Here is a 12,135-nt window from a genome sequence, read left to right as displayed (position 1 = left end):
CGAGCGGGACCCCGGCACCAGCCCCGGCCGCTCCGGAGAGCCGGGCACGCCGAGCTCAGGGTTAACAGATCCACCCTGAAACTCGCCCTGAAGTGTTTGTAAACTCAAAGGGTGGCCCTGATCAATGGCTGTTAAGTGCATTGATGGATTTAACAGGTTGCCCAGAGAAGCTGTTGCTGCCCCATCTCTGGAAGTGCCCAAGGCCAGGCTGGACGGGGTTTGGAGCAGCTTGGGGTGTTTGGGCTAGAACTAGCCCTTGGCAGGGGCTAGAACGAGATGGGCTTTAAGGTCCCACACAAACCGTTCTGTGATTCCATGTTTTCAAGTCAGCTTCAAGGTAAACCACGTATATTCTCTGGGTCACTTGGCTAAACTCCTCCAAGCAGTACAATTGGTCTGTAGATGGTGAGAAGGTGCTTGTGTTGATGGCACCACTTGTCTGGTGGGGCTGATGACAGCCAGCCTCTGTTAAAGGAAAATACAGCTGCAGACTTAACTCAAGGCATGCTGAAACAGTTTGCTGGTGCTTTGTTGTACTGTCGAGTGAGCTTCTGCCTGGCTCTGCTCTTGATTTAAACTGAAGCATGGGGTCCTTGGCAGAAGAAGAATGTGAACTTGTTGATGTCAGTCCAGAGGAGGCCATGGAGATGCCCCAAGGGCTGGAGCCCCTCTGTTCTGGAGCCAGGCTGGGAGAGCTGGGGGTGCTCACCTGGAGAGGAGAAGGCTCCAGGGACACCTCAGAGCCCCTTGCAGGGCCTAAAGGGGCTCCAGGAGAGCTGGAGAGGGACTGGGGACAAGGGATGGAGGGTGATGAGACCTTTGCACAGGGTGCCCAGAAAGCTGTGGCTGCCCCATCCCTGGAAATGTTCAAGGCCAGGTAGGATGGGGCTTGGAGCAGCCTGGGAGAGTGGAACACGTCCCTGTGCAAAGCAGTGGATGAAACAGGATAGGCTTTAAGGTCCCTTCCAACCCAGACCATTCCAGGATTCTATGTCTCCTACTCTTAAGTTTTGTTTGAGAATTGAACTGTTTCCTACACTGGATGGATAAATGGATGTGGTATGACTTCCTGTGGAGTAGTTAGATGAAGAATTAGGAGTTTACTTCAGGAATGCTTATCTCCTGCTGCAAGCTGGCACATATCAGGGAGTTAATGTATTGCTATGCATAAAAGTTCCATGGTGATTCTTTGGTGAGCAAATTACCTTATGAGATGGATGTGTGGCAATATTGGGCATGGAGCTTGTTGTGATACACACATGGAAGAGAAACAGCTCTGACAGCAGAGTGCTGGACACTGTTCCGTTTCCTTCTTCCCCTCAGCCAAAAAGACTTCCTTATTGTGTGGTCAGGAATGTATCAGTGTTGTTGTTTGGGTGTTTGTGTTGCTTGCCTTTGGTTTTGATCCATGCCAGGATTCCAGGTACCTCTGGTGTAGGAGCGGTGCCCAGGCTCCACCTCAGCACAGTGACCTGCACCCTCCATGCTGCTTCACCTGCTCCAGAGGTGTTTCTCAGGGGCAAGATTAAGCCCTGCCTGAGCAGATGTCTGCTTTTAAAAACTGGTAAAGGTTTATTCTGGTGCCATTCTGCCTTGAGCCTTCCTTATATCAAGCTTCAAGAGACTTGTTCTTAAGTTCTTAGGTGAAAAATCTCTAATAAATATCCTACAGCTTGGTACTGTGTTGTTATTCTGTGTGTAAAGCATCAATTACAATATCTCCCTAAGTGAAAGGGGCCCCAGGCAGAGGAAATGTCACACACCTTTCACTCCACCTTTCTCTAGAAGGCAGGAGGAAAGAATGCAGCCCTGTGGATTCCCCTTTTCTAACTGGAAATATCAGCTTAGCTGGGTGCCACAGCTGGTTTTCACGTGGTGTAATGGTATTTGAGGAAGTCAAGAATCCTGCTATTTTCAGCAGTTCTTTGTCAAAAACAAAACAAAAAAAGCTGCTCAGTTCTCTTCAAGATGAAAAGCAGCCACCACAGGTGGGAGAAGTTAATAAAGTCACTTGCTGCCAGTTCCACATCCAACAGGCAGCACCAGTGTGGAAGGAGCTGAGCGAGTTCTGTGCCTGGCTGAGAAGCAGGGGCAGGGGGTTTGGTTCAGGGATTTTTCTGTATTTAATTTAGACACTCAGTTTCTGATTGCCAACCATCTGGCTGTATTCTGTTGAGTAAGCTGCTCCTACAAATAGAAGAATAGAAGTCAAGCATATGGAAAATCCCTCAGGTACACAGTGGCTGATTCTGGATGAGAAGGAAACACCCAGCCACTGTCACTGCCTGTCCCTTTGCTGTGTGTAGTGATGTGTGTTCCTGCCTGGCTCCTGTGTTGGGGGAGCTTTGCACACTGGGGGTGCACCACTGCTTCTTCAGAATCCCTTTCTTTGGATTCTGTAACTCCCAGAGTTACAGCAGGTGCCATCAGGGGTCCATATCCCTCCTCTTGTCACCTCCTTCCTTGGAGCACCCAGCAGGTGGATCCCAAGCTTGTAATGAGCTCTCTCTGCTTGGCTCACAGAGGAGTTGCTGTGTGGGCTGGAGCAAAAGGGGTGCCCAGGGGGCTGAGGCTGCCAGGGCTCAGTGCTGTTGGCACAGCGTGTCACAGGATGCTTTGGGAAATGTGGTGGCTGCTGCTGTTTGCTGTGTTCAGCTGTGCAAGAATTGAAATACTTTAAATACCTACTTGGGATGGTTATTATTGGGTTGCTATTATTGGGGTGGTTGTTAGTAGCCAGATTTGTTGCTTCAGTGCATTGATGACTCCAACCTCTGAGCTTTTATCAGCTACTCTGGGCTTGGCCAGATGGTATTGAGCCTCTTTCCTGGTGTTTCCCCATGGATGCTCCAGGTGTGTCTCCACCTGTGGATTGAGGTTTCCAAGTGGTCATGCTGCAGTTCAGTGGGTCACTGCTCTTCACCTGAGTTGCCTTCCCTAATGTGTTTTTTTAGCCAGATGCAAATGGGAGGTTGAGCAGGGAGTCTCCTGGGCCATTGTAGAGCTGGGAGGATGTCTGAGGAGCAGACAAACTCTCTGGTTGGGTGGTTTCTTTCTGGTGGTTGAACATACCTGTTTATAATTTTGAGTAGAACACAAGATGAATTTTAAAACACATCTGTCTTTCATGTTAAAGCCCTGGGAAGATGCACTCTTGAGCTAATATGGCCCAGATGCCCAATGGTAACACCTGGGACTCTTTGTCCTCATCAGTGCTAATCATCATCTTCATCTGGGTGTGCCAAGCAGCCACCTTTCACTGCCTTTTCTGATGGTTTTTTTCTTTTTTTCCAGGACTTATAGCAGGAGTCCCTGTTGCTTTGAGAAGCACAATGACCATCTCACAGCTCTGTTTGGAGGAGAGGGCATAGAAAGTCTGCTGCCACTGCACTCTCCCGAGGTAGGAAAGATTTCTAGGGCAGGTGTGAGTTATCAGCTGTCATTCTTCCACAGCTTCCCGTGGGTGTAATAGTCACTGGCTCTTTTCTCCAGCCTCCCCTCAGCTGGAGGAGCACAGGGGCAATAAACCTGTGGCAGTCAGGTCCAGCAGCTGCTGGGAGCAGTGGCTCTGTCCAGGCAGCACAGTTATGGCTGCTGAGCTACAGCTTGTGCCATCCCACTGTTCTGTGGCAGGTGCCTCTGTGGGTGATTCTAGACAGGTCTGTCTTGAGCCTTCCTGCTATGGAGGTTTCTGACCTTCTCCTGCCGAGGTGCAGGAATTCCTGGTGTAGGAGGTGAGGTCAGAATAAGCAAGATCCCAGCTAAATCTGCTTGAGGAGTCTTCTCCCGCTCTGTTTGTGCTCACAGGAGGGTCCCTGCCCAGCCTAATCGTGTTACAGGTCAAGGTGCCCTGTTCTGTGCCTCTTGGCTCGGGTGTCTGATACCTGATAGCAGCCAGGGCTTCCTGGGATGTGCTTGTGCTGCTCCTCTTGCTGCACTCTGGGTTGGATGCTCTGCTGGGAGCTTCTCTCTGCACTGCCTGGCTTGGCATGGACTGGCTTTTAGCCCCGCTGAGACTGAGAGATCCAGCGAGCCCTGACCTTTGCTGCTTGGGTAATGTGATCCTCTGCAGAGGAACTGTCTGATCACTGGGCCCTATTTCTCCAAAAATCCCCCATTCTCAGGTACTCAAACTTTTCAAGTCCTTTTTCCCTTGCCCTTGCCTAGATTTTACAGTGTGATGGCATCTTGCAGCAATTTTTGAGGGAGACTCTATTGCCTATTCATGTTTCACCTCGGGTTTTGGGCTGAAAATGTCAGGGATAAGTTGTCTGAGTGCTCTGACTGTTGAGTTCAGCGCTACACTGCGTCACGCTGCCCAGGGCTGTGTCTGCTCAGCAGTGGAATTTGAGTGGGGTGGAATGAGCACAGTGCCTCCAACCAGCCATCCAGCCTTTTGTGTCCTGATGTTCGTGGATGGCATTGGCAGGAGCAGTACAAAGGAATCCCTAAAGGAATTGCAGAAAACAACCTAATAATACTTTTTATAATGATTTGTGCACTTCCCTTGAGATGCTGGTTATTGGTGCATGTTTGAGGGTTAAAACCCAGGCAGGAGAGTCTGAGGGAGGAATCCTGATGAGGACAGTGAGAGGTGGCTGGGAGCAGGGAAATGCTGAGGACAGGATTGTTCCTGCTCCCTGCAGTTCTTGCCTCAGTTCAGCTGGAACAGTGGGCATCCAGGCAGTGGGATGTGATTGCCAGCTTCAGGCATCAGGCATGTTCTTTCAGCATGCTGCTTCCTTTTCCTTCCTTTCAGTGAGCTAAAACAACTGAATCCTACTTTGTGCGCAAAAGCATTTAAAACACTGAGGTATGGGAAGCTGTGGAAGCTTTCAATGAGAAAGATTTTGCCCTCATGATTACAGGTATAATGTAGGGAAGCGGGGTAGGGGGAAGAATTGCTGTGTAGGCTCTGTAAGGTTCTTAAGAGGGGCTCCTTCTCCAGAGTACAATTCATTCTGGCTTTACATCTCTGTACTGTGCTTTAATTATTGTGAGTTTTGTTGGAGCTCCAAGTTGAATTTATTGCAGTAGTGCTGGCAAGCAGCACAGGATGCTGGGCACAGCTCTGGACTGGGACTGCAGAGACTTGCCTCTGTCTCTGCCACTCACTAGGCAAGATATTCTACCTAATAAATAAATCTCCTCTCTATTTGTAACAAAGAGCTACAACTTCTAGTAAGGTCTGTAAAAATCATCTAGAATGCATTGCACTGCTTGATGTGGGGGATCTAAAATGTTCCAATTTCTCTCTATTACAGGTGTGTGGTAAAAATGGTGCAGAAATACCAGTCCCCAGTTCGGGTCTACAAATACCCTTTTGAGCTCGTCATGGCAGTGAGTAACACTCAGCACTTTCCCTGCTCCAGCTGCTGAGGGCCAGGGGGAGGTGGGGGACTGTGGGTTTGGCTGGATGTCTGTGACAGTCCTGCTGCAGGGACCGAGCCTCAGCTCCCCTCCTCCAATTTTCCAAGAAAAATAAGGATCAGTATCTCTGCATTAAGAATGGCAGCTTAGTTGTTAGAAGGGGAAAAAAAAGCAAACAAGAAAATCCAACCTTATGTAATTATTCTTTGACAAGGAAGGAAAAAATAATTGACATTGTTAGGCAGGGTCAGTTTGTGGCTTCTTTGCCATATCACCAAATGCCACTCAGTTCAAAATCTGTCCAGCTGTGATCCCAATCAGCACTGTAGTGTGGATGTATCTACAACTGGATTCTGAGTAATACTGAGCTTTTTGATTTGGTTAAAGGATGGAAATCTTTGGAGAAATTCTTCTGTATTGTTCTTCCCCATCCACTCTGTGATTGAACTGTCAGGAGACCTCTCTCCAAATCTTGTGATTTCCACAAGGGGCTTGAGGGCTGTCAGTGAAGTTCATTCACTGGTGATGCAGAAGGCTGATGTTGACCATGGGAGCTGCTTTAGGCAGAGTTTCTTTTCAATATTCTGGACTTTGTCACAATTAGGTGTGAGTCAAATACCCTTCTGAAAGGGTTGCTGTTGCATTTCAAGGGCAGCATTTGGGTGTTGTTAGAGGAGCTTGCTTATGGAGTCTTGCAAGGTTTTGTTTTATAATCTACTGGGCATTTCAGTCAGCTGAAGGAATCCCCAGGCTTGGTGTTTGCCACTTCTAGCCTGCTGCTTCCTCCATTGCCTGTTCCCAGTTCCTTTAGTTTATGGGAGCCCAGAATGAGGATGGGAAGCTGCAGCTGTTGCAGACAGCTGGTGTGATTCCCATGAATGGAAGGGAGAGCCTCTATTGAGTTCCTCTTGACAATGTGGCCTCTTCAAGATTTCTGAGAAATGCATGCCTTAAGATTTGTTTTATCCGAAACAGCCCCCAACCTTTTATTTCAACAGTTAAAACTGAGGGCATCTGAGGAACTGAGTTTGTTCCTCATTGTGAACAGGGACCCCAAAGGCAGCAGCAGCTGAGAGTGGTTGCTGCTCACTTTGCTCTCTGATCATCCAGATGAACACTGCTTTTGCTGACAGTTGAGCTCCCTCCCAAATCCACCCCTTTTTCCCCCAGTCTTGCCCAGATTGGCCATGTCTGTTCACAGCTAAACCAGTAACGTGCCACAGAATTGCCCTCACCAGTCTGGGGCTGATGTTTTTGGCAGTGGAGCTTTCCTGGCTGTGCTCTTTGCTCTCTCAGTGCATCCTGTGTGAGAATAAGACGCCAGTGCCTGTGATGAAGATCCTGGGAGCCTTTGCTCCGTGCACACCTCTGCACGTTCCTGTTGTGTCTATTACCAGGATAAAGCTACCGCCAGATGCTCCTCAGTCGATTGGCTGCTAATTGAGGAGGGCTGCCTTGAGACAAATCCTTTGTAAGCTTGTTAGCACATGCCTAAAGGCCAGGGGCTGGTAGGCTTAATTCTGCAGTGGTTTAATTTTATTTGCTTTCAGTTTTTCAGCATAACAGAACTTAAAATTCCCTGGGAATTGAGGGCTGGGGTTGTAAATGTCATCCCTTATTGTTCAGCAAATCTTAGCAAAGTTGTCAGTCCTCTTCCTTATGAGCAAGTTCCTTTTCCAGGCTCACCCAGCAGACTGTGCTGTGGAGTAGGGAGCACAATATAGACCCCTTAGCTCCCCCCACGATGTCCTGTGAAAATCCTGTGTTCCCAGCAGGTTCTGCTGTTGTCAAGCAGCATTTCAGCCTTGTGGTGGTCGGTGCGGGCTGAGCTGGGTGCCACCGTTCAGACGGCGGCTCCCTCCCGTGTGTGTGGAGGCAGCATGGATCTCACGGAGCTCACGGAGCTGTCGGGTACCAGCTGTCAGTTGCTGGAAGTTTTGCAGGGAAGAGTGGGTGTGCAGTGAAGCTGTTTTGCTCCTCAGCACGTGGCATTGCTGTTAATCTCCTTCACCACAAATCTGACAGCAGCTTCCTCAGCACTGAGATTCAGCTGCTTTCATCTTTTCCCCTCAAATGCTGTGTGGGAACCTTTGGAGTGCCGAGGTCTCAGGCCGTGGTAGGGAAGCAGAGGTTGCAGGGTGACCTCAAGACACCCCCGTGTTTTACAGCTCTCTGGGCACCCTTCAGCCTGATACACTTGTGCTTAATTCCTCACTGGGAAGGGTCATCCCTCACAACACAGCCTGAACAGAACACAGGAAGTAAGTTGGGAAAAGTATTTTTCCCTCAGAACCTCCAGTGTTTGGACACTAGAAAGCAGTGGGTGTGCTTTGCTCACATAGAGTTTCAGAAGTAGGGCTGTCACTGCCAAATCTGGCAAGCAGTTCCTTGTTTCTGGGCTCACACACATCCCAGGCCCTTTGTGGAGCCCATCCCCAGGAACAGGAGTTCTGTCCTTGGGCTTGTGCAGAGGCCATGTGTGTGCCTGAGGCTGTGCTCAGGGATGAGCTGGGGCTTTTCCTGTGATACCTTTGTTGCCTGTGTCAGGGTAATTGTCTCTGGATTTACACTCTGCCCTTTGCTAATGCTCCTTCAGCTTGGGTTGGAGAATTTGCAGGCAGGAGATTTGACGTGTATTCCAAGTCCTTGCAAGAGCATTCCCCTCCTTGCTCTCTTTGCCAGTTCTGTGCATCTGAGGAAGTAAAAGGGAATCAGCTTAACAAGTCTTTTCTTGACATTTGGGAGTTCTGAATGTTTTGCTTTTTTCTTGTCCTTCCTTCTAAAGCAGATTTAAGCAAAGGGTGTTTTTTCCACACCTGTCCAAGGTCACTGTAGTCATTTCCACCTGCTTTGTTCCTAACTTGGATTCACATTAATGGATCAAAAGTATTATGCTCTTCAAACACAGATTCAGTGCCTGACACCTTTATACCTTATACTTGAAAAGAACCTTGACTTCTGTTAGGCTTTGTTATCTTGTCATGTTTTTCCTTTCTATTTTATCTTTTTCATCTCTGTCCTCTTTTAAATGGACCTGTTCCTCCAGTGGATTGTCCATGCCTCTCTGGGCCTCATCTTGTCTTCCCTTCAATTAGATCAGTAGATTTGACATTGCATTCTAATTTTATCTTACAGCCAAGAAAATTCCCAAGTATAAACTTACTTTTCATTTTCTTTCTGTTGTAGTTGGAAAGCTAAAAGGGATTTTTTTAAAATGTTATAATGAATGAAAAATGCAGAAGGAAAGGTCCCTCTGCCATATATGAGTGATACAAATATTTGTGAGCCTTCTGTGATGTACTGGGGAGAAGAATTTGGTTTGGGTGAATGAGTCCTACATGCAGGAAACGGCCAAGAGAGAGAGAGATTGCATATTTAATGTTATTTGCAGTGAATTATTAGGTTAGATGAGATGGCTGGGGCTGGAGGGTTTCAGCTTTGAACATGGTAGGGAGTTGTGTTCCTGTTGTTTTTAGTAGTGCCTCAGCCCTTCACGCTCAAGGTTGGCACTGACCATTTTCACACACTTTAGGGGATTTATAGGGTCAGGTCCCTAAAGCTACAGGTTGGGAATAACCCCCCAGAGACCTTACAGGGTCTTCTGTATGTGATGGATAATTTCAGTTGCTGCATTAGTGGTGCAGATGAGAAATCTCTGACAACACTTGTCAGTGATTTTCTCGTCTTGCCACAGTGCACTTCATGTTCAGCTCTCACTGCTAAGAGCAGTTTATGGTTTCTGCTGCAAGAGAGAGATCTTTCTGCACTACTATATAAAAATAAGTCATGATTTGGGGAAAAAAGAACAAAGATCAGGCACTGGGAAGTTTGCAGGAGCATCAGCTCCCGTTGCCTGTGAGTTGTATTTTGTGCTTGAGACAAAACTGCCGTGGAGCCCCACATGTGCCTGATGTGAGTCAGTGCTGCTTTCTGCTTGACCTCATTTCTTGGTGCTGCCCAGGGCATGTGCTGACACATATCTGTGCAGCTGGGAGCCCGAGCTCTTGCACACACACACGGGAGCCTTGGTGTGTGCTTCTGTGCTGCCTGAGTGCTGCTCATCAGGCCAGGCCATTTCTGCTCCTGCAGCCAGAATGTGGCTGGGGGTGGCTCCTCTGAGGTGCCTCTCAGGTGTGGGGAGTGTTTCTCATCTCCAGCATCACTCAGAGTCTCTGACAGACCTGTGGCAGCTCAGGAGCCCCCTGCCTGGCTCTGCAAGTGAAAGCTGCAACATCTGAGCTCCTGGCCTGCACTTCCAAGCAGCTCCCTGACTCTTCTGGTTTTAGTGATGATTCAGTGTTCTTTGAATCACAGAACAGTTTGGGTTGAAGGCACCTTGAAGCCCATCCCACCCCCTGCCATGGCAGGGACACCTTCTACTATCCCAGGCTGCTCCAAGCCCTGCCCAGCCTGGCCTTGGGCACTGCCAGGGATGCAGGGGCAGCCACAGCTGCTCTGGGCACCCTGTGCCAGGGCCTGCCCACCCTGCCAGGGAACAATTTCTCCCCATCTAACTCTGCCTTGTGGCAGGATGAAATCATTCCCCTTTGTCCTATCATTCTGTGCCCTCATCCAAAGTCCATCTCCAGATTTGTAGGTCTCCAATGTTCTTTACATTTAGTTGACCTGCAGTTCTTTATTTCACAGGTAAGACAAAGTAGGAAATTAACAGTGGATGGTTCTGTTTCAGCTCAGTATAGTTTGAGTGTCAGAGGTTCTAACAAGTTGAGTGACAAGCTTAATTCAGCTACAAATGCTGCAAGTTTATTTCAAGTCAGAATGTACTTCTCATGCAGTAAGCAGCAGAAGGATTCCTTCTCCATCATCTCTACTCTCTTGTCCTGCACACAGGGTCATGCCCATGGAAAGCAAACATCCATGGTCCCAATGTGAGATGTCTTTCTCTTGTGCCTGACTCTGAGGAGCAGTCCCAATGATTGTCACTGGATTTGGCAGAGGTCCTCACTGCTATCCCTCAGCCTTCTCTGCACTGTTTGCTCACTGGCAAAGCTTTTGCTCCTTTCCAGCAGCTGAGGATCCGGCCCAGGGTTACATGCAAGAGTCACCATCCAGGACAACTAAAATGCAAATGCATCACTCATTTCACAACCATCCTAACATTCTCTGGTCACCAGTGTTAGGAGGTTTCTAGATGCAGGCTAATTGAAAACAGCTCCTTGCTGTTTTGGCTGTCAGGCTTAGCTGGAGGAGAAGAAGCTCTGAATGCTGGAGGTCAGGTCCTGACAGCCAGAACTGCTTTCCATACACTTTTTCAAACTTATTTTCCTTTTCAGCATCAACATGCATTGTGTTAAAGCGTTTAGATTTTAAGTAGCTTTATTTAATGACTTCTCCCTGTTGCCTTTAGCAGATTGAATGTATCAAGAGGCTGCTTGAATCCTGGTGTGCTGGGTGTGCTCTCCTTCCCAATGCTGTGGTGTCTTCAAGGGTTTGATTTTTCACTGGCTGATGAAGTGATGCTCCTGCAACAGAACCTCTGGACTCCTTTTGCTACTTAACACCCAAACAGCTCAGGGTGTGCTGGGAGCAGACAAATGCTGTGAGAGCTGTACAATGCACAAGCAGGCTGATGTCTAGCAGGGATCACATCAGCTCTGTGTGCTTGTCCAGAGTGACAGCTCAATGTGTGTGTTCAGAGCCCAGCCAGGCCTCAAAGGCTGCTGCTGTCTTGCTTCCTAAGTGCTGCAGATGGTTTGTCAGGTCACCCACAGTGCCATGTCCTACAGTGCCATGGCACTGATGCACCACAGAGGACACTTTGGGGGTTCCTGAATGCCAGGTTGGAGTTGCAGGCTGGAATGGCCCTGTCTGGGGCTCCAAATTGTTGTCACTATTATGGTATTGTCACAGCCTGGTTTTAAATAAAGAAACGTAGAATCTTAACTAAAATATTTGATGCTGGCTCTTGGCCTCTGCTTTCAAGTGTGAGCTCTGGAGCCAGGAGAGCATTTGCTGCAGAGAAGCAGAGCAGCTCCTGGCAGCTGGAATCCTCAGGAGCAGCAGTGCAGGCACAGAGAGAGCAGCCAGGGAGGTTGGAGTGGAGCTCTCAGTGCAGCAGCTGCAGGAGTGCCAGGGAAGAGGATCCTGCTGCCCTCTCTGTGGGTGGCTGCAGGGGGCACAGGGAGGAGCTTTGCTGTGTGTCCAGTGCTTGGGAGCTGCTTTGCAGCTGCTGTGAGTAATGGCACAACTTTTAGGCACTGCCTGAAATGCTATTGCTGGGTGGCAGGGCCCTGGAGATGGAGAGAAAATCAATGTGCAAGGGGGAAAAATGCTTCAAAACAGGTGTTCTTTGGTGGTCAAGCCATGCCACACATGACATGAAATGTCTTGATAATAACCTAAGCAGTTAAGAAATTAAGAAATCCCTGCAAAGCAGGATCTGGCTTATTTTGTGTTTATTTGTATATTTTGTTTATTTATTTGTTATTGATTGTTATAGGTATATGTTACAGATTTTTATTGATATGTAGATTGTTGGCTATATAAAACTTGACAATTCCCCCTTGGATGTGCATGGTCTGCCTGCAGCCATGGGCTGTGCCAGATATTTTAAAGAAGGCAGTTTCCCTCATCCCTACTTTTTGCCATGTTTGGAAGGTGAGTTTGCTGTGACTGCCAGAAGCTACTGGGTTAACATTTTATGCACTTAGAGATAATCTAGTGTTGACTCAAGACATGATGCTTCAGTGTGACTTGAAGGCTTGAAACTCTGCTGTCAAGATACACTAAAAATATCCCCTCATC

General features: G+C 48.2%; 1 protein-coding gene across 1 annotated transcript in view; it reads left to right on the top strand.

The window, feature by feature from the left end:
• The first annotated feature begins 3,293 nt into the window (after positions 1 to 3,293).
• The window catches only part of SEC14L5 (SEC14 like lipid binding 5), a 37,612-nt gene continuing 28,770 nt past the window's right edge, over positions 3,294 to 12,135 (top strand). The window contains exons 1-2 of the mRNA XM_005425199.2: positions 3,294 to 3,400; positions 5,265 to 5,340. Of these exons, the coding sequence (XP_005425256.1) occupies positions 5,278 to 5,340 (63 nt within the window). The 5' untranslated portion in view covers positions 3,294 to 3,400; positions 5,265 to 5,277. The remainder of the gene's footprint in view (positions 3,401 to 5,264; positions 5,341 to 12,135) is intronic.

The sequence above is a fragment of the Geospiza fortis genome, unplaced genomic scaffold (genome assembly GCF_000277835.1).
Source record: "Geospiza fortis unplaced genomic scaffold, GeoFor_1.0 scaffold114, whole genome shotgun sequence".
NCBI lineage: Eukaryota > Metazoa > Chordata > Aves > Passeriformes > Thraupidae > Geospiza > Geospiza fortis.
Note: the sequence above shows the minus strand (reverse complement) of the source record. Positions and strands in the feature narration are given on the sequence as shown.